This window comes from Chiroxiphia lanceolata, chromosome 19, assembly GCF_009829145.1.
Source record: "Chiroxiphia lanceolata isolate bChiLan1 chromosome 19, bChiLan1.pri, whole genome shotgun sequence".
In the NCBI taxonomy this organism is placed as follows: Eukaryota; Metazoa; Chordata; class Aves; order Passeriformes; family Pipridae; genus Chiroxiphia; species Chiroxiphia lanceolata.
Window position 1 is genome coordinate 5,587,890 of NC_045655.1, and position 25,470 is coordinate 5,613,359.

Below are 25,470 nucleotides of genomic sequence, written 5' to 3' on the forward strand. Positions count from 1 at the left end.
CTGGTCTCACCTAGGTTTTGGCCCATGCTTTTGAGGTTGTCCAGATCATCAGACATAGAGTAGGAGAAGTCCATGAGGATGTAGAGATCCACAGGGCTCTCCAAGGGCTGGAAGACATCCATGTTGAAGCTCATCTCCTCCCCAGCTCGCAGCCGCAGGTACATGCCTTGGGGGGACACCTGGGTCCTCTTCAGGGATATGTTGATACTGGAATTCTGTGAAGAAGAGCGACGTGAAGGGGGTGGACTCCATCTCCTGAGCAGATGCAATGAGGAGGAGGCAAGGAACAGGGAGGTGCGTGGGAAGTGCAAAGGCAGGGATGATCCTGCTCCCCTCCCTCGTGTACTGTACAACAGCCTCCCATGTCCACACGTGTCCAGCTGAGCACCTCCTCCATATCTTGGCATTTTGCTTACATCTGTTTTGCCTGAAAAGCCACCCCAGCCCAGAGGAATCAGGGCCGGTGCCCAACGGGTCCATCAGCCAGCAAAAGCAGAGCACTGGTTTTGAGTCAGCAGAGATCTAGACTTTTTTCCTGATGAAGGCCCTAGAGGGGGATGAAGGATGTGAAGGACCCCTCAGGAGAAGTTGAGCAGGGGCTGTGTCCCCAGCACCCACCTTCTGTGTCTGCATCTCGCCGCGGGTGCTCACGATGCTGCTCTCCCCGCAGCCGTAACGCTGCAGGTTGTCCCGCAAGTCACAGCGCGGCTCCTCAAAGCTCTGCCAAGGGAGCAAAACCAACGTCAGAGCCCCAGAAAGCACCAGGTCCACCAGGTTAAGGGGGAAATACACAGGTCAGGAAGCAGGGTCCTCTGCTGAGACCACTGTGAGCTTTTGGGAGCAGGAGCAGGGCAGAGAGTTGGGGACGTTCCCCAGCAGCAGCATTATGTGACCACCAGGGAGTTATTGGGTTGTCTGGGATAAAAGTCTTCCTCCATCCCTTGCACACACTGTTTATGGCACACTAGCATTTTCCAATAAACCTCTGCACCCCTGCAAGTTTGCCCTGGACTCCCCTCCCTCCCTATTTGTCCCTTACCAAAGGAAACACACATTTCAATGCTTCCCACAGAAGAGAAGGGGGAGCTGACTCTGCTCACGTCCCTCTCCCATTGAAGGTGGTGGGATCCCTCCATCAGCAGGGTGGGAAGTGGAGCCCCAGCCTGCCCTGCCATGTCTCACCTCGTCGGTGCAGAAGGAGCAGTCCTTATCCACTCGGATGCACTCGGTGCAGCTCTTTGCCCGGGACAGCACACAGCGGTTATCTACCAGGAAAAACCAGGGCATCAGGAATGGGGAAAACAAAGTGAGCTGTGGGAGGGCATGAGAAAGGCAGATCCCACAGAGGGATGGAAGTTTTTCCTGGTTGGTTGGTGGAAACTGGCTACAAAACAGCAGCGGCGTAGGAAAAGAGGGGCCCCAAACGCTGGGAAGTTGGAAACCGTGAGGAAAAGCACACAACGGGTCTTCTCTGCATGAGGACTGGCATTTCTGGAGCCCAGGAAGGGTGCACACAGTCCTCATGGGGCAGCTCCAAGGGGAGATGGCAGACAGAGCTGACAGGGCTCCACTCACTTTTGTTCCATTGGCAGAGGCCGGTGGCACAGAGCAGGGACAGGAGGAGCAGCCTGGCACACGCCGGCACCGGCACATCCATCCTCTTCCTCCTGAAACACATGGATTGCTACGTTGCAGAGAGCCAAGAGATGGAAAACAGAGTGACTGTCCACAACTCTCCCCAGAAACAAAACTGACCCCTCCCTTCAGCTATTTCCTATCACGCTAAGAGTTTCCAGGATGGTCAAACCAACAACAAATAGAGGGTGAGGCCTTGGGAAATGCCAGACTTGGAGTTTTGAAGTTGCTGAAAGAATCCGTGGTCTTGAGAGCCTTGCAGCTCCCCTTTGTGCTGTCCAGGGCAGCAGGACCCCTGGATGTGGATCCAGAGGTCAAATCCTAAACAGAGAGAACCATTCTCCCTGCACCCACATGTGACTTCAGTGCCATCCAGAAGTCAGTGTTTGGACATGGTAAACAAAAAGGACAAAGCTGGAACTCAAGCTCTGCTGCTGCTGTGCCAGAGGGTGGCTTTGGCACCTGGCAGGGTAAGTAAGAGCAGCCAAGGAGAAAAAAACCAAAATAAAACAGTGTAAAGACATCTTTAAAGCATCTCCCTTCTGGAAGGTGCAAGTGTGAAATATAATGCAAATTAATTGTCTTATGGCTTCTTGCTGTGTCAGCCCTGACTGTGAAATAAATGAAAAGGATGTAAAAACCACTTAAAACAGGGGAAGAAAATGCATGCAGCAAAGATGTCCAAGTGCCCTGAGGAAGAGCCAGCACACAGAGCAGTCACTTGATGACTCAGTTACTAACAGCTTGGGGTGCAGGGAAACCCCTGGAAAGACCCACTCTGGTCTCAACAGCACCAGGTCATACTTGGCTTCTGCACCCTGCATTGCCCACTGAAGCCAATGGAAATGAATTGAATGCAGAAATTGTTGTGGCACAGGGCTCCAACCAACACAGCATTGACACCTGGGGACACCTCCCTTGGTGTTCTCACTTGGTTCTCCGTGACAGTCACTGGATACATGGATAACAAATGACAGGACATTGGTGTCTCATTCACCCTCGTCAGCTGTGCCCAGGGGGATTTATCACAGGAATTAATGCCCCATGACTGAAACATGAGAAATGCAGAAGCCTCAGGGCAGCATCTCTGGGGGGAAACCCAGGGAAGTTTTGCCGTTAGTCAGGACCTGTGGTCAATGTGCTGTTTTTCCAATGTGCTCTGTAGCCAATGTGCTTTTTTTCTTATGGGTAAAAGGTATCATTTGACCAAGGCAGTCCCTCTGCTTCCCTCCCTGCCACACTGACCATCCCCAGCTCAGGCCCTTTGCAGGGTTGGCTTTGGGTGGTCCCTGTCCCCCCTGGCCAAGCCCCAGCGCTGGCTCCGAAGCCAACAGTTATGCTCCTCCCTGGACATGCCTGTGACCCCCTTCAGGGACAGTCCTCACACCAGCACTTGCTGGCAAACATCCTGTCCCCCTGCTACCAAGACAGATGGGTTTTGAAGCCAGGAAAATCCCTTTTTCCCTTGCTCCACCCCAGCGAGCCATGCCAGCCCCGGAGCTATGGAGACACGGGGAGGTGCCAATTAGAGGTGAGATGAAAGGGTAGGGAAGTCCTTTGAGCCCTTGAAGGGAAAACACAGTGAAAACATCCCCTGAGCACCCACCAAATCCTGTCTCCCGGCATGACAAGGGCCATGAGGAAAGGATTGAGTGTGGGACTGGATTGCTCAGCTCACAAGGACTTCATCCATCTTCCTCTAATCACTAGTTAGGAAAATGTCACCAAGGAATGGACGGACACACCCTGGGCCTTGGACACACAAACTGCCGTCACCACTTTTCAAGTGCTGAGATAAAAGGCCATAAAACTCTGCTCAGTATTAACAGTCCTGTTGCCCTGTGAGCCACCAGCCTCCAAGGATTTCACTGGGCAGGTGCCAGTGGGCAGGGCACTGGTGGCACAGAGCATCTGCTGCCACTCGGCCCTGCAGGAATGCAGCCTGCAATGTTTGTGCAAAAACATGGGAGCAGCCGTTCCTCGATATCAGAAGTGCCCTCTGGAAGGGAAAACATCGCTTTCACTTTGGGAAAGCTGCAGGATTTGGTTGGATTTGCATGATGACAACAATGGGGGGGAAAAAAAAATCTGTTCATTTGTGCAAAACCAAGGAACGAGGTGGAGCAGCTCCTGGATGCACACAAACATCCTCCTCCATCCCAGACCACTGCTCCAGCATTTCTCCTGGTCTCCTCCCTCACCCCCAGCCTTTGCCTGCACCTTGGCACAGCCAACAGACCTGTCCCAGAAAGATGCCAGGGGTTTGGAAATGCTGGGGCTGGATACCTCATCCCAAAAAAACAGGCAAGGCAAAACCACTGGTGCAAAGGGACAGAGGACAGGGTTGGAGTGTCAGATGGGGGAGAGGGACCAAGTAGCAGGTTATGATGAGTCAGGAGCCCATGGCAGGAGTCTGGTCCCACCTTCCATGCAGGGTACACCAGGTGGGTCAGGGACACAGAAGCAGGAAAGAGAAGGAGATGCCAGAGTTCCTGGTGCAGCCTTTCCTCCCTCTGTGGGAATTGCCCTTTCCATGGCTACAACCCCCCTGTCCTGCCGAGGGGTGTGTGGGGGCTGTGCAGGGGCCTGACCCCGTAGATGGGAGGAGGCATCTGGAGGAACATCTGTGTGTGCTGAGGATGGGCAGCACAGCAACAGCCACAGCAGCTCATGCAGGCTCAGTTCTTATCCCAGGGCAGGGCTGTGGGCTCAGGGCTACAACTCATGCTCTCTCCCTCCCTGGCACACGTGGTGGCACAGAGCTGCCAGGGCCGTGCTCCAGAACTTGGAAATTATCAAGCCAGACCCTCAGAAAACTGTCAAAAACTTGACCTGCAAATCAAATAATCTCTTAAACACAAGATCATATTGATCTTTGGGTTTGTTTGCCTTCCCCATCCATTTCCCCTCCTTCCCCATGAGAGCTCCTGCAGCTGGAAGGCTCCATGTGGGTGTCTCCATTGCTGTTTCCAGCAAGAAGGGAGAGATCTCAGCTCTCAGATTGAGCTCCAGACCCCAGACCTGGTCCCCGGCATCCTCCAGCGAGGGACAAAACACAGCAGGACGCAGCCTGGGACCACCTGGAGCTGCTGAGAGCTGGTTTGTGGCCAACACCACCCTGTACTGGCAAAGGGCTGGTGGCTGCAGTACCCTCTCCTTCTGCCCCCCTGGGTTTGGGCAGGGGAAAACCCCGAGGGTCAGGCAGGAAGGTCAGGACCTTCCTTGGGGAGCTGCCCAAATGCCAGCACAGCCCCGGGGACCCTCCCGTTCCCTTCACGTGCTGCTCCTGGCACATTCTCCGCTCCTTTGGCCCCTCAAGACACTTTTCCTTTCCCTCCCCTCTACGGATGCTCCTCATCCCTCTTTTCCCCCACCTAACCCATGCCTGTCAGCTCCCTCACACCAATCCTTCTGCCCATTTCCCTATTTCCTGGCCCTTTCAGATCCACCTGGACACCTGCGGTTCAGCAAAGCCGACCCCGAATCCCCACTCTCCCCTGGCTTTTCCCTCCAGGGACTTCCCTCTCCTTTCTCCTGCCTCGCAGGGGGTTTCAGGCAGCCACTCGTCCTGGAAAACAACCTCCGGGGCTCCGCGGGTCGGAGGCACCCGCAGCCCGGCTGACCTTGCACATTGTCACCTGTGAGAGGCTCCCCTGGGTGCCGGCTCCGAGGCACAACCGCCTTTCCCCCTGGCAGTGGGCTGACAGAGGCAGGACGAAGTGGGCAACCTTTGAAACCCGCAACAACCCGTCCCCAAAGGGCTCTGCTCTGCCTTCCCACCTGGTACCCTCACTGCCACCCCCAGCCCCGCTCCCGAATACCTTCAGAGACTAAAACTGCCCCGTGCAGCCCTCAAAGCTCTGCTGGGACACAGGGGTTGCCCTTCCCAGCCAGACAAGAGGCACGAGACGGCGTCCGACAGCCAAAACCAGAGGAAAACACAGGGAACGAGCAGGCAGGGGCTGACTGACCCCCGTGCTCCCTGTCCTGCCTACCTGCCCGTGCAAGGAGCCCCGCGCCTTATTCCACCCCCCAGTTAATCAACGCAGCAAAGTTCAAGCGAACTGGACACCACAGAGCACAGATGAATTAATTCCACAAACCTCATTAGCGCTGGGTCTGACTCAGTGTCCAAATCCTCTGCCGCAGCCCGAATAACAGGCACCCACACACCAAGCCAAGAAATTCTTCCAAAGGCAGAGGGGGAACGTGCTGGTTCACTGCTGCAACTTGATTTCCAGCTTTGGCCTTTTCTTTCTTTCTTTTTTCTTTTTTTTTTTTTTTTTTTTTCCCTCCCTCCTCTCTATTTTCTGTCCCTTTTCTCTTTCCGGTTAAACGTCAACTCCCGGTCCGGCGGGGAGGGCAGCGAGCCCGCGATCCCACATAACTCCCCGCCGATTTCTGTACCCTCCAGTCAATTATCGACTTTGTTCTCGCTCCCCTCGCTGTCCCGGGGCTACCGCCTCTTCCTCCCGAGGGGCTGGCAGGGAGGAAAGGTGGGAGCTGCGATAAATGAGATTGGACCCCAGGTGAGGACGAGCTTTATCCCAGCTGGGAGGGAGGAGGGGGTGCCCGTGACGCAGGGTTGGCATTCATTCCTCCCTCGCACACCTGGACGGGCAGGCACAGCCCTCGCAGCCGCCCTGGACCCTCCCTCCGCACAAGCACCATCCCACAGGAAAAGGGCTGAGCAGGCAGTGGGAAGGTGCTGCCGTGGGAAGGGTGTGTGGAAGGGGCTGCTTGGCCTCACCTGCCTGCTCAGGGCAGAGCTGAGGGAGCTCCCCAGCCCCTCCTCGCCAGGGGTTTCTCCTCCAAATTTCCCACTGGCACGAGTGGCAGTGTCACACCCAGTGCCCAGGTAACTCCTTGCTGAAACACCAGGTAAATTCCTGCAGTGACAACCACACAACTGCCGACCCAGCCTTGCTTGCAAAGAGGACAGAACTGCATCCCACTTTATCCAGGGCATGAGCACAGCAGCCCACTCCCCACCTGCAATAAATCTGGCTCGAGGGTCAATGCAGCCCCTTGTAGCCCTGTACATGAGACCCATCCATACCTGCTCCTAATGCATCCACCACCACCCACGGCTGCAACAAGCAGCGATCCCACCACTGCATCCAGTCCTTCTGCTGGGCTGAATCCAAAACCCCTTCCCCAAGGAACAGCAGAGGAGGGTTTGGAGTTCAGGAGAGGTTATTTTTCTGCCCCACAGCACCCTTTTGCTTTAGAGTCGGGGGTTTGTCACAGGTCAGACCCGCTCACCCTCCCACGGAGCAGATGCAAGGGCAGAGGCTGCATTTCAGCTCCTTGATAAATCCTCACAAGGAAAACTGCATCCCCTCAGCTTCAACACAAACAATAGCAACAGCCAGATGAAAAAATGGCAATATTTCCTGCCTGCCTTGGGGATTAAAAATACAAGCAGGGCACTTTTGTGCTCTTGATTGTCAATGTAGCATCACAGAGGCTGCTGATACACAGCACTGATCGAAACGCGTGTGAGGAGCAGGATTTCTTTCACTACAAGAAACAGGGAGCTCAAGTAAATATGTGTAAACTGTCTTAGCCCCAGGAAAAAGGAGGATGTGCTTGTGCCATTAAAAGCTGCAGCACATGGGAAACAGGCAGGGGTGCAGCGGAAGATGGCCCGGGCAGTTCAGGTCTGGTATTTCCTCGTTTCCCAACACTGGACTTGGCAACCTCAGCATCAGCCCAGCCCCTTTGGAGATGCTATTTCCTAGATTTGAACAAAAGTTCTGAAAATGAAGGAGGTTTGTTTCTGGGCTTTTAAAACCACAACAGACATTGGTTACAACCTGAGAGCAGGGACAGGAGGTGCTGATGCTCGAGGTGCAGCGGTGGCTGCTGGTGAAGGGCAGGTTGTTACTGTGGAGGGGCTGAAGGCACAGGGTTCTGCTCTGCCTCAGGGGGTCACAGCTGCAGCAGATGTTGTTGAGCATTGAAGACAAACTGGGCTTCAGTTCCCAAGACAGGAGGGGAGCTTGTGCTGGTGCTTGCAGAGATGTCTGCTCACCTCTCCTGGTCCTGCCTCTGGTCCTGTCCAGCAGCAATGCCCACTTCCCACTGCTGCAATTTTCCTCTTATCCCACTGAGGTAAGCAATGCTGCCAGGCACTGGAGTTGAAAAAGACAGTTCGGGCTACAAGCAAGAAGCATTTTACTAAAAAAGCCCAGTTATTTTAGTGATGGTTCCCTACCAAGAATCCTGAAGCCAACCAGAAAATCTTGTGGTGGAAGCTGGCTGCTCCCAGTGTTTCGTGTCCTTGGTTTCTGGATGTCCTCCTTTCTCAACCTGAGATGGAGGATGTTTATCTTGGCTCCTGTAAAGGACCTCTGGTCTCACCTGACAGCCCCAAGGCTTCCTGACACCATCTCCCTCCCCTTCATCCTGGAGCAGCAAGGCAGGACCAGCCCCTTTTGAACATCTCCAGCTGTGAGGAGGAGCCCAGTTAAACACCCCGGGTGCTGCCAGAAAAGCCTGAGATACTAATTTTGCACCTTTCTTTGAGACTTGTTCCCCCAGCCCCTAAGAGATCTCTGAGCCCACATAACATGAGTTTTCCCAGAGAGCTATAACTGGGCTGCATTTAAATAGATATTTGCAGGGTTTTCCAATATCAAGGTAATTCCACCACCAAAAAATAATAAAAGAAGGCTGTTTTATGGGTTGCCTTTCAGGCAGCTTCTCCAAGGTACTTCCACCCGGAAAGAACACCTGGTGAGCTCCAGTTCTTGCCTTGGTTCCATACCTTGCACTCCCTGCCTACTGGATCAGGCTTTTGCCACACAAACTTGCTGTTTTTAAGAACAGGGGCTGCAGAGGCAGGAGGAGCAGATTTTGCCTCAGTTGGCTCTACCACAGCTCACAGCCGTGTACGTGGTGAACCTCACATTTATAAATCGGTGATTTTCTGCTGTGGCAACGTGGCCTATAAATTTTTGCCCAAGGAGGGAAAACAAGTAATTTTATAGCTCACACTAAATTATTGCTCCCTCTGCTGAGACTAGCAGTCCGAGTGCCAATTACTGATAATTACCAGTGATACCAGGGTTAATTATTTTCTTCTTGGTTTTTTTAATGCCTTGCCAATTCTCATAGAACCTTTCTTTTTTTCTGTCCTGCCACCACAGTGTGCCTGGGGACAGCTTTGGGGCTTTTTCTAGGTCTTTGTTGATTAGTTACAGCCAAAATCCTGCTGCTGGAGCACATTCATCCCCTTTTTTAATTCTGTAACAACACACACTGCTAAAAGAAAAATAAATACTTGATCCCATTGCTGCACCATACACCATAGTGGCAATATCCTGCTATATGGTATAAATCAAAGGAATGTGCAGTAATGTATTATTAATGTACATTAATGTGCACATAATTTATTGCACTAAATGATGCTTAATATAATTCCCCATGTAATTAAAAGTGCAAGATGAAATCCTGTCACATTCTCTTCCTCAGCCTTTCCCCTGAGACAGTGTTAACTAAACACACCCACTGTTTTCCAATGGATATTCCTCGTCATGGACACGTACCTAAAGGAAAATCTCCTTGCTGAACATCCCTGATGCAGGGAAAGACCTGCAGCAAGAGGTAAGTGGGACATTGAAACAACATGAGGGGAAAATGTTAGCAAAGGATCCAGGATAAAACTTCAGCCTGTGACAATCCTAACATCCATCCATCCATCCAGGGAAAGCAGGACCTTCTAGGGATACATCAGCTGCCAAAGGCTGAACCTTCTGTCGTGCTCTCCAAGCACTTCAAGAGGCTACTCAAAGAGGAGAGAGGTTAAAAACACCAGTAGCTTCACCTTCTATGGTTGCAGCAAAAGTCAGCCTTGTTCTCTTCTAATGCTGGTTCCTACAGACGTGGCGGCGGACAGACAGACAGACAGACGCCTTCTATGTGAAAAGGCAAAACCTTTCCTTGTGAAATCCCAGTGCTTTGCTGTTTACTGGCAACAGAAAGCACGAGCCTGGCCCCAGCCAAAGACAAGTTCCAAATAAACAAGGACTAAATACTGGAAGTCATTGGTGTCCATGGTTCTCGCTCAGAACAAAAGGAAGGAAGTGGAATATAAACAGTCAGAGGAACAGCAGCACACGGCAAGGCTCAGACATGGAAAACTGCTCTGCAGAAATGTGCTGCTGTAAATGTTCTCCAAAAGGAAGAGGAGACTTTGGTGCAATCCCACTGCCCTTCCAGGGGGTCTTGAACTTCAACAGCAATTTAGTTATTTAAACATTTAATATTAGGCAGTCCTGGAGAACCCTGCTGAGAGGCATCTCACTCCCTTTCTGGAGATATTCAAGTATTATCAGGACACAATCCTGTGCACTGTGCTCTAGGAAGACCCCACCAGTGAACCCTTCCAACCATAAACAGTCTGTAACAACTCTGGGCTTCCCCAGGCTCACACCTCTCAACAGGAGTGAGCAGCCCCTACCCCCTGATAACATTCTGGGCACATTGCAAAGCCCATCTGGTTGAGGGGCTCCACAACTTCTCCCCTGCAGTGCTGCAGAGCTGGAAAGGAGCTCGTGCAGGTGTTGGCTGAAACAATCACCTCTGTGCTGCTGGAGCCGACCGTGTCATCGGCAAATCCCTGGCACAGCCCGAAGCCTTGGGAAGGAAGACTTCTTTTTTTTTTTGTTAGTCTCAGTACATAACTCCCATAAACCAGACAGTACAGCAGCAATCCAACTAAAACATAGCTTCAGGTGCTCCAATTCCACGGTTTGAGGTGGGGCTGGCAAGGGCTGCCCTCCCCACCTGCTCTCTGGGTTCGGCAGCACCCGGCCAGACACAAAATAAAAGCGATTCCTGAGCGCACAAAATCCCTTCCCACAACAGCATCAAAGGAGGGCAGACCTCTAAATCACAACAAGCAAATAGGAAAGAAAATCAACACCTCGGGGCAAGGAGGTGGGAGAGAAGACTTCAGAAGGGCGAGTGAGAGCAGAACCAGCTCTGCCAAGGATGACTTCATTACGGCAGCTCTCCTTTCTCCTCCGAGGCAGAGACACTTGAGTGTGGAGTCTCAGCTAAGACAAACCTACTCAAGCTGGGAGACAGCCGTGCTCAGGAAGGTGATAAGCAGAGAGAAGCCCTGTGGTTTTCAAGGACCATGAGCTTGTAGTTCTCAGACTAAGGAATGATGAAAATGGGACTGGTTTTACTCTCGAGTATGGTCAGTCTTCCCTTGAGAGGGGAGGTAAGAATGAGTATCCACAGCTTTTAGGAGTCAGAAGAGCAGCCTGAAGAGCAATCACTACTGCAGCAGCATAAGGAACCTTTAAACTGTTCTTTGGGGCTGTTTAACACACAGGTACTGACACCCTCAGTGGGTCTCCCCAGCCCTCAGCAGCTCCACAGAGCCCTGCAACGAGCACAGCCACAGAATTCTAAAGCAAACTCGTCAAACTTTCCTCCTGAGGGCTTCAGGCCCTGGTTCACAGGCCAAGAAGGGATCCTTTTCCCTCAGGACATCACTCCTGTGCACCTGAAGCTCCCTCCACCTTCCTTGGGGCACTGACTGACCACAGCCCAGCACAAGCCACCAACCTGTAAGATCATGTTTCTCAGGAAAAGAGGCTTTTTCCTTAGAACTGCAGCTTCCAACCTTCGTATCCACCTACTACTTCTGATAGCAACACTCAAGGCAAACAAGAGCAGCGAGCTACTGGCTGCAAGTTTGTTACACAAGGGTTGGCATCTCCACTCCAACTTTTTGAAGAGAGAGAGAAAAAACCGAAAACCAAACTGCGCCCATTTCAAGTTGCAGACAGCAAACACAGAGTCCTGGGAGCTCAGGAGCTGCCAGACCCAGCTCAGTCCTGCAGGACTCTTGCATAAGCCAGTTTGGAAACTGCTGCTCCAGGTGCCCCATGGCAACTCTGCTCAGCACACCTCAGCAAGAGCTCAGGAAGTTTTCATCCAAGCTTGCAGGAGTCAAGTCAGCAGCCCAATGCAAAAAAAAAAAAAAATTAAACAGAGATGTTTCAATCTTACTATTTTCATGCCTTTGAATATTTTATTGCTTTAAAAGAGTGACTCCACCATCTCCCCAACTCCCCATGCTCTACTTCCATCAGTCCCCTGGTTTATCTCCCGTGAGCATTTCTGGATACACAGATGCTTTTTTTAAAGGTAAAATGACTGCCAGGACAAAGTGTTTAACATGTTTTAAAATTATATAAAAGCAGAATATCGACCTCTTATTTCTGCCTTAAGTCTCCATATATGCAAAGTCTTGATCAAGAGTGATATTAAGTTACATAAAAAAACTGAAAAAAAACCCCACTGAATTATCAGAAATTTACACTTCTACTGATCTGGCAAACATCTCTCCTATCACTGCTTGAGCACCAGAAAAAACAGGCTCTGGGCAGGAATTTACCTTAACAGAAATGCAGACACATGAATGACACCAGGGGTTTTTTTATAGACTTTTAAATTTTTATACAATAAAATTTTCAACTGAAAATACTTTATCACAACAGTGGAGCAAGCAGTAACTGCCATGTGTGCATTCACAGAACATCACGAGCTAATACAAAGACTGACAACATCACAATTAGGATCAGACACTCTCCTCTGCTTATCTGCTGTCCCATCTCATTCCACGGCAATGGAAATATTTTTTGCACAGGTCTTTGCAAATGAGTTCACAAATCAAACCTCTACAGCTTAAGGGTTCTGCATAGAAATCTTCATCCTTGAGAGACGATAACAGGACTGTTCCAGCACAGTTCCCTCAACAGTTCAACACCTTCACAGGTGGTCACTAAGATCTACACAGAGAGCACACGGGTACAGATGGCAGTGCTGGGACAAAGGGTGAGCCTACATTCACAGATGTAGATTGCTTCAGGTCTCTGCTACACATCTGAACGTGGACACTGAGCAGTTGTCTCTGCTTTAACTCCCTCAGAATTGAGCTGGAGTACAGAGGGCAGCACCTATCACAGGCTGCAAGCCTGGAGCACGACCTGGAATACACAAGGATAACACGGATAGTCCTGTACTACTTGCCCTTTTATTTTATTTTCTTTTGTTTTGCCCCCTAAACCAAACTTGCAAGTAGGTAAGACCCTAATGCAGTAATTAATAAGCGAACTTTTACAAGCTGACTCCAGATACCACCTTCCTCCAGCACAACACACAGGCTGGTTCTTCCCACAGCAAGCAAAGGCAGAGGCATTGTGGGCAGAGGTCCATTCCTGTGGGCACACAGCTGGCATGCCTGCTCCTGCTCCTGCCCCCAGTCTTCCAAAGGGGAACTGTGGTCTGTTCCAAAGAATCTTGCCATCCTTTACCAAAGGTGAAAGCTACCCCTCCCTTCCGAGAACAATGGCTTCAATGATAAACAAGTCCAAAAATCCAGGCCCAGCACACCAGTCACTGCTTGGCCTTTTTCACAATGGTGCCCACAGCTGATATCACCGTGGTTTTGGATCCACTCGCGCTGGTTGTCACTGTGACAACCCCTGGCAGTGTGGCAGTGGTGGTGAGGATGGTGGGCTGAGCTATCGTTGTTACGGGGATGGCAGAGTCCCACTTGCTCTTCCTCTTCTGGGCATCTGTGAATTTGATTAAATCAAGCAAATGAGGATTAGCATTATGTTAAAGGTCACCAGTCCCTTCCTAACACCCTGACTGGCCAACCCTTAATATCCTAGACAACTCCCCCTCACATTAATTTCAGGATACATTGGCAGTAAGTGGTGAGGAGGAAAGGCAACTTTGTACCTCGAGAGTCAAAGTGGAACTGTACACCTGAGCTCCAGCCAAATAGGAGCCAGGATCCTCCCTGCCCCAGAGCATTGTTAATTTTAACAGAGCACACGTATCCCAGTTGCTCAACTACAGGCACAGGACACACTCATCAACCTCCAGTGGTTTTTCTCCCTTCCCTTCAGTTTAAAATGCAGGCTGTAGGCAGGAGAGTGATTTTCAGTCTTTCCAAACCTCTTGAGATATATCAGTCCCAAGAATACTCTACAATCACAGACAGTAGCAGGTTTCTTGACACACTAATAAATCTCTTCACTATCCCACCTGGCCCTGGTCTTTCACTCCAGAAGGGAAGACCTGGAATACAGGGACTAGAGGAAAGCTAGTCCAACAACCCCTAGAAAAAACACACTCTTGCATTATATACACAATCAATAAGGAGCCTTCAGGTTTCCAGGAAGCACTAATCCCAGCATTACTGCAGCTTAATTGGTACAATCCCAACTGTTCCTTACCTCCCACAGTGGTACTGGCTGTTGTGGTGGTTGTAGAAGTGGCGCTTGTTGTTGTACCCTTTTTAGTGCCAGTCACAAATTCAATCTGGGAAGGGAGAGACACATAGGAAAAAGAGGAGAAGATAAAAAAAAAAAAAAAGAAGTGTTAAGATACACAGCCTTTCTTTAACCCACAGTACCTATGTTTTTTAAAAACAGCTTCAATGTGATGTAAGACATTGGTCTCTGAGCTGCCCATCATGCAGAAAGACAGATACAGACCTCAGGCCAAAGTGTACTGAAGCCATGAGAATTAAGGATTTCTACAACCCAGCTCCTAAATCTGATGCAATAAAAGTGTGTGTGTCAACTGGGATTTGGTACAGCTCAGACAGGATACATCCTGGCCATTAAACACTGTATTTATACAGTCAGAAGTTCCTATCCTTTTTCCTTTAAGAAACATGCAAGACAAGCCCCTACTTGCACAATTTACTGCGACTGCATCATGGCAGGAAACCTGGCAACAAGAGCCACAACAGCACTGCAGCCTCAAAACTGCAGACATGGGCAAGGATGTAATGAGATGCCTGGGTTACTGTGCAAAAAACCAAAACAAGCAGCAAGACAGAGCATGCACTGCACAAAAAAACCCTCCACCGAATATGGAAGGAGCCTTCTGCAAGGTTAGATGGCAATCTCTAACATCAGACAGTTTTCTCATGCCAGTCACTGGCTTAAAGGCAATACAGGACAGGAATAAAATCTTTCAAAGCCTGTCTGTGTTCTTTTTGGGGCATCTATAAGATTAGCTGGGCTTGTCACAAAATGCACAAAGTTAAAATAGGCCCAATATTTCTGGAAATCAGATACAAGAAGGCAATATCAAGAACAGAAAGCAGATATTGTCTCACACTGAGATATGGTGAGGAAATTAAGCTGTAACAAGGCTATGCCACCAGGCAAAATGTCAGAGATTAAGAAAAAAGTTGTTCTTTATGCATTATCTTGCCTTTATCTGGCCTACTGAATACCATTTTTAGAGCTCTGGTTTAAAAATACTGACAAAACAGCAGGAAATCCAGTGGAATAAACAACCCAGAGGAATGGACCTATAAGGAAGGGCAAACAACTCGATCTGTGCAGCTTGGGAAAGGACATGCAAGGAGAAAGGAGAGAACCAGGGAAAAACAAGCAGTATTAGCACAGGAAGGGCAAAGCAACAAAAGGAACTTCAGCAGGCAAAGAAACAAAACCCCTGCACCTCCATTTCTTTTGGTTTTGAGGAGCTACCTTTGTGCGTTCCTTCTTGGCCTTCTCCAGTTTGTCCATTTCAATCTTCTGGGCTTTGGCTGAGAAAGATCAGAAGATGTGAAGCACTAAGAACAGTAAAAACCCACAGCTCTCTCTCACTCACTTCCCATCATAAACAATCCAAACCTTCAAATTCTGTATAGAAAATTAAACCGCCATGAAAGTAACTACTGCTCTTTAATCAAAACATTACAGCACTAAATTAATGATTTAAGAGATGAAAACACTGAAGAACCAATTTAAATGAAAAGGCTTTCTTTCCAAACTGATGAAGCATCAATAACATTCAGGCACATCCAACCAGAATGAAGTCGTTAAAGAGCAGCATGTGATGACTTCTCATTTATAAAGGAAGTGGGGACTCCAGTGCAGTTAATTAAGTACAAAACACAAAGACCTAAGCTAGGACAAAAAAGGACAGACTTCCTGGAATTACCTAGTGCCTCGTAATACGAATCCTCTGACCAGCCATGAGGGTCAAACATGTCCTAAAGAAAAAAAATAAGTCAGATTAGGGCTATTTCCACAGAGACACAAAACCCAGTTCAAAAATATTTAAGGCATTTCTGTTCTCTGATGATAATCATGACTGATTTCTTCTTGTATCCCAAAGATCACATCAGACCTTCTTTTATGGGACCACCTTCTGTTGTGAATGAAGGAACAGCTTTGAAGCCACAAGTATGCTGGGATAAGTCATGCATTTTTCTGCTGCTCAGCTTCAGTCCCCCTTGAGGAGTTTCCTTTATACCTACACACTTCAGCAGCTTTTGTTCAGAACCATTATAGCAAAGTTGGAGGCACTGAGGCTCAGTGCCACACAAAAATGCTCACTTCAATGCAGGGTCTCAAACTGAAGTTCCCTTAAAGGACCTCTAAGCGAGCAGGCTCAAGAAAGCCTCAGGTAAGACTTTACACCTCTCTATTATCTTACCCACTCCCTCTCCAGCCAAAAGCACTGCACCTCACCTTTGGATAATTTGTACCAAGTTCATCAATGGAACAAAACTGGATCAGCTTTTCATAGATGCTGCAAAGGAAAAACAGGAGTTCAAAACAGAAACACAGAGGCAGAAGTAAACCGAAGCGTTTCAGATGTGTCAGTAGAAAGAGAATTTGTCACCTCCTCACACTGCAAGGGTGAAATCAGAACCAGGGAAGGTATGCCTGCTGTGATGGATGTGGCATCCCATTAACCACAGTATTCACCACTTCCCCCAAACATCTCCCAGCTCCAGAACAGACACATCTTCTAAAATGCTTCACTCATTCAAAGTGTTCACATTTAAAATCTAACCATCACACCAACACTTGCTGTTGTCTCCCAGAACACAAAGAAGAGTTTTACTGTTTCAGTCACAAAAATGAGAGACATAAACTGTTTGTAAGCAGTAGTCCTTCTTGCTCAGGATCCTTTTTCTGCTACAACTCCAACAAAGAGGATATTCTTGGCATTTGCTCTGTGGTGCTCTGGTCACACAGGAGAAGATGGTGGCTCACCTGGGGTTGCGAAACTCCTTTTTCCTCTGGATGATGTAGTTCATATCCATGCCCTCTTTCATTTTCCTCTCATATAGCTTTTGAATTTTATCCTACAGGGGAAAGATTACAGGGTGAGCCAGTAAGAAAAGGAGCAGCCCAACAGCTGACTAACAAAAGTGTACACGTGGAAACAAGCCAAGTGAACCAGTGACCTCCCTTGAGTGGAGCAAGGGTTCCACCTCTTCCCAAGGCTGGTTAATAGACACTTTCTCCTTTAAGGTCTGAAGGAGCTTCATGAACTGTCTGGATTGGTAAAGAAATTGATATTTGCACTTACTGAAGGCTTCAGTGATTAAAGATTTGCCTATAAGGCAGAAGCACAGGCTCCTCCTTCCCAGTCTGTTATTTCCCTTTATAGACATGACTGTAGAGCAGAAGCCAGTTCTGAAATCCACTGAGGTTCTCCCACAGCTTGCAGGAACCACCACACCCACCTTCAGACTCAGGTGTGCTGGGCTACACTGCCCAGAAGGCAAAGCTCATGGCTCTGCCTGGGTAACAGATGAGCAGAGCCAAGTTCTGCTGGAGAACTAAACCCAGTGTGATCATCAGGGATTGCTGGTGGTGCCCACTGGCAGCCAAACACTCTTGGGAACAGTGCACTTGTAAATCCCTGCTTTGGTACAAGTGACCAGCCAGATGGAATCAGCTCCTCTTTGCAGATCACTCACATAGTTACAAAGCCTGTGGATAACTTACTGAAGTCCCGAGCCCCTGCAAAAGGCAACTTTAAATTAGATTGGAAATGTCAAGCAGTCCACTCTCCAAAGAGACTAAAAACTTTCAAATCAAACATGATTTTTTTCTTCCTCAGCAAGGTGGATAAAAGTACTTAAAAGTATTCCTACTTTATGTGATGCTGACAGCAAAGGCAGGAATTTTCAGATGGAACATGGAGTTAAGTGGTACTAGCAGGAGAATATCCTCAGTAATTTCTGTCATCTTTTCTTTAGAACATTAATTTCTCATATTAAATAAGACCAGAGGCTGGGCCTTCAGTCTTTCAGGATGGGAGAGCTGAGTCAATTTGCCTTTGTTGCTTCTGGATAAGTCAGTTCATGTCTCCCTCCCTGGACAGTCAACTCAAACACAGAACTGACTATTGTCTGAGGGCTTGCTGAAGCCTGAATAAAGGAGGATTGTTAAGAGCTGATATGAAACTCCTATTTCAAGAACCTTAAAAAAAAAAAACTTCGTAAGATAAATTTTCATCAGGTTGCCACAAAATCAGCAAGAGGAAATCACACAATCTCCACATCCAGCACACACATTGTGAGGCTTGAAGGAACAACCGCAAAGAGGTGAATCTGGGGAGCAGAAGTGAATGAATAGGTGTTCCCTTTTGGCCTCTCCCCATGGAGTAACAATATGGTTCACAAAGTCCACAGATGGGGAACTACTCAGTCAACTTTATAATAAGAAATACTCCCTTTGGCAGAGTTCAAGTTTATTAGAGGAAGAATTTGACAAAAGAGCAAGTCACCACTGAAAAGCCCAGAACATTTCGCATCTCTGAGGAACAATCCCATCTCCTTGCTCAAAGTGCTCTAAGATGTGGTTTGACCTGCTAACAGAGGACAAGTTCCCCTTTGATTTAACACAGTAAACTGCTGTGCAAGGGGGAAAATTCTGCTTTATTCTGTCTACTCTCTCAAGCTCTGTGCATTCTTCAGATCTAACGCACCCCAGTTCATTGATGTCAGAACAGTGAAATCCTCCTACAGCACCAGAGGAGGGATGGGTGTGCCCAGGTACACTGTGTGGAGAAGAAGAAAGCATCATCTGGATGGTGAGTCACTCTGAATCACCACTGCACATTAGGAGCTACTTTATAGAGCATTCCAGAAGTGATTCTTTACTTGTATTTCTACTGGGCGGAAAACTGGACATAAAACTCAAATGGGTGGTAGGAAACAGCAGTCCCTGCTCTTTTCATTTGCACTCCATGAGGAGGAGAACACAGTAGGTTACTGCAAAGTTGGCCACTGCAATTGTCTGGGTGTGCACTGGAGAAGACATACATCTGTCTTGTTTTGTTGCCTCTAAGTTACCAGCCTTCCCTCTAAATGTTTATCATCTAGAGAGATGTAGGTGGAAAAGGAATCCAGTCATTGCTGCCTCATCTGTTCCAGTTTAGGGGATTCTTGGGCTTGTATGGAAAACAATGATTTGTTCTTTTCTACAGAGCTGGATTTGCTGAGGTAAGAGGAAAGCAGCCTTCACAGTAAACATTGCTTCTGTGGGACCAAGAGCTGTTTTAAAGCATAAATAACCCACAGAGACTGGAAAACAGCTCTAAGCTACTCTGGTATTCCTAAACTAGAACTGCTGTAAAGCCTAAAGCATTAACACAGTGCATTCATAAACTCAGTGTGGTAAAACCCAGCTTTAATACTGGAGTTTTGCCTTGTGCAAAAATACTGAGCAGAGGTCCCAAACATCCCCTCTCCCTACTGAACTACAAGCCTTTAAAAAGAATGAAGTGGACTTATACCAACCTGCAACTGGTTAGAACATCTGCCAGGAGGCTCAGGAGGGATTTTGATCTCATCTGGAGACATGTTCCGCACTCTCTCTGAAAAAGAAGCTGGAGAGAGCAATGTGGGCATGAGTTCTGGCAGTACTGAAGGGAGTTTCAGCCATGCAAGTCATTAAATTGTTTTATGTCCCTGCTGGCACCACTCTGTCATTGGGAATCAACAGGCAAAGGTAATGGGAATGCTGCCAACTGGTAATCGTGGTGTTTTCAAGATGCTTGAGCAAGAAGCAACTAGTCTAAAGGTTACATCATTATAAGAGGGATGAGATGCTTGTTTTATTGATAACTACCTCCAACTGTGGTTCTGTGTCATACCCATGCTTAAAGCTTCATTTTCAGGGGTCTCTTCGTCCCCAAATGGAAATGTAAAAGCTAAGCTACTTCCACTCCAGCTGCAACTCTTGATAAGATCCTCAAAAGCAAAGAATCTTCAGAGGAATAAAGTTTGGGTCAGGGCATGGATCCCTAAACCCCTGCACTGTGCACCACATACCCAACCCTGCACTACTCCAGGTCTCCCATACACACCTTCAGGTCCTGCTCTGAACAGTGCAGGTAACCTGGAGTCTCTGCCAAAGCCTGTGCCAGGGCACTCTTGGAGAGAGGATCAGACCATGCATGTGGAGGATCACAGGATCGACTCTATGCAGCCTGGCTCTTTGCCATTTTGGGGGAGGTAATCACTTTGGGTCCTATTTAGATCAAGACATACCTAGATGAACCTAAATGGTTCAAGAAGGGAACAACCATCCCCAGGGCTGTCAGGAATTAACCACAAGAAATTACATTTCATCCCTAAGTTAACATTTCCTTAACAGGCACTTTGATCTCTGCTTACAGAGACAGACTACTGGGAGAAGGAACAACTCGTTCTGCAGGACTGGGAACAGACCAGCACAGTCTGCCAGATTTCTATAGCTGTTTGTGTTGGGATATACTATTAAAGTACCTGATTGCCCTCTAAAGATTAGTTTACAGAGTTATCAGCAAAAGAAACTGCTGTGCTTCCCACTATTGCTTGCTACTTTCCCACTATTATGGGAAACCCAGGCAGTTTTCTGGCCAAGTCTTGGAGCAGAGATTTGTGCCACCTTTAAGCAGCTGGGACTGTTTTCAAGCATAGTTTGTACAGGGAACACATTCCAGAGCTGGTCTGCAGTGGATAAGAGATCTGACAGCAGCACAGAGGTCATATCAACCAAGTCAGCTCCTCAGCTATACACTGCTCAGTAGAAGCTGCCTGAACTGCAGCTCCAGCTCACCGAGCTCAGCAACTCTGAATAAAGGCCAAAAGGGCCCAAAGGACAGACACCAGTGTTGGAACTCAGGAGAGCTGAGGCTACAGATAAGCAACACTACACATGATCAGTGCTACTACAGTTTCCATGTCTTTTGTAAAAATGTGAAGCACTAAGGACAACATCCTTTGGAGATGCAAAGCTGGCAGGCGACCACTCATTCTGTTTGATCAAGATGTTGCTGAGGGTTAAATTCTTCAGCAGCTGCCAGTAACGAACAAAAAGTGTCCTTTGGCATTTACTAAGAGGATGCCTCTAAGAAATGAGGAAAGCTTGCCAGAGCCCCAACAGAAAGGCAGGCAAAGGGAGCTCCCTGACAACAAGGCAGACATTTGTTATAGGTTACAGATGCTGGTGGGATGGGGAAACCTCTGGTTTAATTAGAGCTTCAGGAACTCAAAGACAGGAGCATAATACACGGCACACTAGGCTTGCTGGGAAAGGTGAAAGCTGATTAATGGCTTAAGAGATTCACAGCATCAGCAGAAACATTAAAAAAGAAAAACAACCACTAAATATGGACTTCTTAAGGCAAAGAAAGGACCTAAAAAAAAAAAAAGAATTCAAAAAAATCAAGCCTAGCTCCAGACTAGACATCCCATAGGCTCCCTTGTCTTTGCAGATGACCAGAAGAGCCACGGAGAAACAAAACATTTGTGGGAACTGTGGGGTCATAAAATCAGGAACTCTGGGCAAGACCTCTGTCTAACCAGCAAAAAAAGTTAAAGTCATAAGTGAATGTTCAGTAACCCATTCAAAGCTCTCTTGAAACAGAAATAATACTGGAGGCAGAACAAGAGCTCCCAATGAGACAATATATTTTGATGAAGTTTTGGTGCTCATTTCCTCCTTTGTTTGAGCCATCATTTATCAACATCATACTGATGGGGGAAAGCATCTCTTAACAGCTTACAAGGAACTAGAACTAATGCATCTTTCTCTCCTGCAATCCCACCATAGCTGTACGTAGCTGAACACTGAGTCAGCAGAGAGGATACGTGCACCTCACAAACTGAGCACAAATATTCAGCATTACTCAATTCTTTCATCACATTGCAGCCAGACTGAGATGCCACATCACTAAGAAGAAAAGGATGAGTTTAAGGATGAGTTTAATGCCTTTGGGCTCATTTACAGTAAGGAAGTACAAATAATCCATGCCCTCCAGCAGCCCTCAAACTCCCTCCCCTAACAGACAGCAGAATGGCTGATTCCCCAGCAACTTTCCACCAGTTCTTTCCATAGAGGAAAGGGCAACTGGGATGATCATTCAAAATAATCCTGGAACTTGCACATATGGCCACAGGCTCCTGTATAAAACATGTTGGTGTAAAGCTGCCCTTGGGACTTTGAAAACACATCCATACAGCAGTAACTTGCAGATGAACAGCCAGCAACAAGGTGTGTCCTCACCGGATACATCCAACTGCTTTGTGCATCCTGTTATTCCTGCCAAGATCAAAGTTTTAAATTTACATGAGTCACAGGTGACACTGGTTGCAGCCTCTAATTGGTCTGTGATTTGCAGGCTCCCAGCCCAGAGGATCTCCAAGTGGAGACTTCAGGAAGTTGGCTGTTGGCACAATTAATCAGTCCGGGCACACCCAGATTCTGGCTCACAGTAAGTAAATATCTTCCCCGAATCAGATTTATAGTCCAGTCAAAGAACTAAGGTCATGAAGCAGATCCCAAAATTCAGATGAGGGTTCAAGAAAGTAGGAGCCAATGCCTCTCAAAGCATCCTGCTGCTGGGCACCAGCACTTAGGGTGCACCTAGCAAAGATTCAGCCTCTCAGTCGTCAACGAAGGATAATTGTGTGACAGATTTTGGTGAGGCAGATAATTAAATGGAAATGCTACATTAAATCTGCTTCAGTTTGAGATAGATGGGTTATCTGACCTATGTCCAACAGTACAGAGACAATCTGCATAGCAGGAGAGAAAGTGTCACAGCACAAACCATGCCCTTCCTTCCAGAAGGAAATGACTGCTCTCAGCCCAAAGGCTGTGCTGGAGACATGGATGGAGGGCACACAGGAGTTTTGTTTCCTACAGATGGATAAGAACGTTTTCCTGGTGCAGAGAAAGCCAGAAGAATAGAGAGTATAATGGGTGTACAGGACAGACTGAGGTGTGGATCATCTGAGGTCTGGTAAAGCATCTTGCTTCAGTGCTCTTTGAATAACACTGCTCCCCAGGCAGGACAAAGAACTCCCATCCCTTTCAAGGTTCAATTCCATGTGTTTTATGCAGTCACAAGGGATTAGAGGCAGTTCAGGTGCCAGTTTGTTTCTAAAGGTCACACTAGGCAAAAAAAAACAAGGAAAGACCTGGAAAGGGTGATCAGAGGGACGTGGTTTTCCCCTGGAGAGATGCAAACCGGTGGTGCCTGGTCTCTAGAACTGCATTCTCTGGCACTCTGTCTGCTTGGCATAAACCAGGGTGTGTGGGTTTCTGATTTCCTGGCACCAGAACAGCCAAATCACAGGGAAAAACTGGAGGCAACAACATGCCAGTGAGTCACCCATCCATGGAAGGACACTAGTTCCCTTTCTGCTCCGTGGGCTGAGAAATGTAGAAAGAGACCTGCAACTCAGCCATCCTTTCTGCTCTCATGAACACTGAGTTTGTGCTCAGACATCCTGAGGGCTGCAGAGAACTTTTCTTACAGTCCAAAAGGTAAATAACCATGCTGCAAAGAACTTCAGGGCAAAAATACCTGCATCCTAAAAGCATTATTCTGCAAGGCTGCAGGAAACAGCACTTGCAGTGTCCTGCCAGCACCATGAACTGTTCAGAGCAGTACAAAAATCCCAAAAGGACAATGCTGAGGTAGAAATCTATCAAAATAAGCTTCATATGTACTTCCCTTCTCAAACATGGGGCAGTTAAGGCTAAAACTTTCCCTCCCATTCTTTTCAGGCATTGATTATGTGATCATTACTTCAGCATAAGGCAGGACAACCATGCCCTTCCCAGCTGCTCATCCCTACTGTTTTCTTTGTGCCAGCTCCAGTGCTCACCTAGCATGCACTAAGCAGATCAGGGAGAGGATCCAGCTGGAAGCCTCACAGGGGAAAAACAAATAAAAAGAAGAAAAAAGAAAGAAACAACAACAAAAAAAAGAGCAATGAAGATGGATCTCAGCTGGCTCCCACTCTCAGAGCAGCTCAGAGCACACAGACTTTAAAATGCATCTGGGGGAGGTAAAACAGAAACAGGATTTTTGGCAGGAGCCTACATTTCTTCTGTACTTAAGCAACTGCACAACCGTGACTTTAATAAAGGTGACACTGAAAAATGCAAGGTTACCTTCTGAGAAGGGCAGGCCCACAAGTTTTTAATGCAAAAAAAAAAATCAGTCGTGGAAAACTGTCTGAGGATGATTTTGACTTCCATATACTGATAGACAAAACTTGAGATGTCCTCCAGATGGGGGAAGTTACTTGCTTTGTGTCAGAAAATTCTGCACTTTTTCCATTAAAGAAGTCTAATTCTGAAAGGCCAAGTTTTCAGAAAGGGAGTGGTTGTCAGGTTACACCAACTATGAGGCTCTTGCAACAGTTCCTTTTCAGCCAGATAAGATATGGTCTAATGCAACAGACCTCCAGAATCCAGCATGGCAAGTATCTGACCTCTCATAACCTGGTTCTGCACAAAGCCAGCCTACCCACTGCTCTGTGTGTGCTGCTGTTGGGAAAGGATATTAAAGGTAAGAGTGCAAAGAGACCTCAATCCAGGTCTCAGACTCACCAACACTGTTCACTCATGAGTTGTGACACTAATCTGTGCCCTCTGTGCAGATTTTAAGCCTGTGTGCAAATCTGGGCCGTCATGAGACAAACTGAGATTGTCTTCTGATCTCCTGTGGATGGGACACTCATTGGGGGAAGAGACTAAGAAAATTATAACCTGAGCCTAACACCTTCACTAAGAAAGGACTTCCCACTGCATTGCTTTACAACTGCAACTTCACCCATATGTGAAGCAGAGACTAAAAGGGCAGTGGGCTTTCAGACATTCCTATTTACTTTTTACCCCAAATTCTGTTGCCTCACCCATGTTTCTAGTGTGCATTTGAGGCAGATCAGTAGATTGGAGAAACATTTCTGTTGCATTTTATGATGAGACTGGTTAAAGCAGTTTTGCCCTGTAAAGGCTGAAAATCCAATATAACAGTTGGGCTGGTGCAAAGTCTGGGCAGGCCAACTGGAAAGAACTCCAAAGCTTCAGAGTGCTGGCTGCTGTAGGAACCACAGCTTAGCACATGAGTATTTGCTGTTTTAATTTACATTTATCACACTTCATAGGTGAAATACCATGCTTGAGCCTTGACAAGCTGATTTGAGAGATGAAGCAACTTCCAAACTCATTAATTTTTAATGATATTATTACATGATATCACACAACTGTACTAGTAACCTCAGGAACAGAGGGTTAGTTCAAGATAGTCACAGACGAAATATAAAATACAGTTTCTCTACAGCTCCACAGAGACCAAGAGAGGATTTTGTATTTCAAGCTGACAATCCTGGGCTTTCCAAATCTAATAATGGTGCAACAAATAAGTGAAATGCCACAAAAATCAAGTAAGTTTTAGTAACCACTAGAACACATGCAGTACACTGTCAGCACAGCAGCTATAAATCTTTAAGTGGACCATATCTAAATATGGATACTTTTGATAAGTTTCTGAAGCCACAGAACAAAGTGTCATCATTGCTGGTTCCACTGGCTCTCACAGAGGTGTCTAGACAAAGCTATTCTATTGTGTTTAAGCTCATTTCAAAAAAACACCAACGCTGCCCTTTACATAGATGTTTTAAACATATAATACATGAAACTATTTTCATATTTTAAGGCATGGTGCCTTTCTCCCAAAACAAGAATT

The 25,470-nt window shown here is 47.5% G+C and overlaps 2 protein-coding genes across 6 annotated transcripts in view; both read right to left on the reverse strand.

Moving 5' to 3' along the window:
• Positions 1 to 6,342, reverse strand: part of ITGB4 (integrin subunit beta 4) — a 29,412-nt gene extending 23,070 nt beyond the window's left edge. For 3 of the 4 annotated variants that reach the window (XM_032706953.1, XM_032706952.1, XM_032706950.1), the window contains exons 1-5: positions 5,739 to 6,342; positions 1,576 to 1,667; positions 1,183 to 1,265; positions 619 to 720; positions 11 to 215 (exon numbers count right to left, since the gene is read on the reverse strand). In XM_032706953.1, the coding sequence (XP_032562844.1) occupies positions 11 to 215; positions 619 to 720; positions 1,183 to 1,265; positions 1,576 to 1,667; positions 5,739 to 5,743 (487 nt within the window). In that variant the 5' untranslated portion in view covers positions 5,744 to 6,342. Of the gene's footprint in view, positions 1 to 10; positions 216 to 618; positions 721 to 1,182; positions 1,266 to 1,575; positions 1,679 to 5,738 lie in introns of those variants that run through there. The other variant, XM_032706949.1, reaches the window with a different exon arrangement.
• Positions 6,343 to 12,091: 5,749 nt separating this feature from the next.
• SAP30BP (SAP30 binding protein) overlaps positions 12,092 to 25,470 on the reverse strand; it is a 30,115-nt gene continuing 16,736 nt past the window's right edge. For both annotated transcript variants that reach the window (XM_032706363.1, XM_032706362.1), the window contains 7 exons: positions 19,241 to 19,329; positions 16,701 to 16,792; positions 16,170 to 16,230; positions 15,637 to 15,688; positions 15,180 to 15,238; positions 13,908 to 13,992; positions 12,092 to 13,238 (listed from right to left, as the gene is read on the reverse strand). In XM_032706363.1, coding sequence (XP_032562254.1) covers positions 13,057 to 13,238; positions 13,908 to 13,992; positions 15,180 to 15,238; positions 15,637 to 15,688; positions 16,170 to 16,230; positions 16,701 to 16,792; positions 19,241 to 19,329 — 620 coding nt within the window. In that variant the 3' untranslated portion in view covers positions 12,092 to 13,056. The remainder of the gene's footprint in view (positions 13,239 to 13,907; positions 13,993 to 15,179; positions 15,239 to 15,636; positions 15,689 to 16,169; positions 16,231 to 16,700; positions 16,793 to 19,240; positions 19,330 to 25,470) is intronic.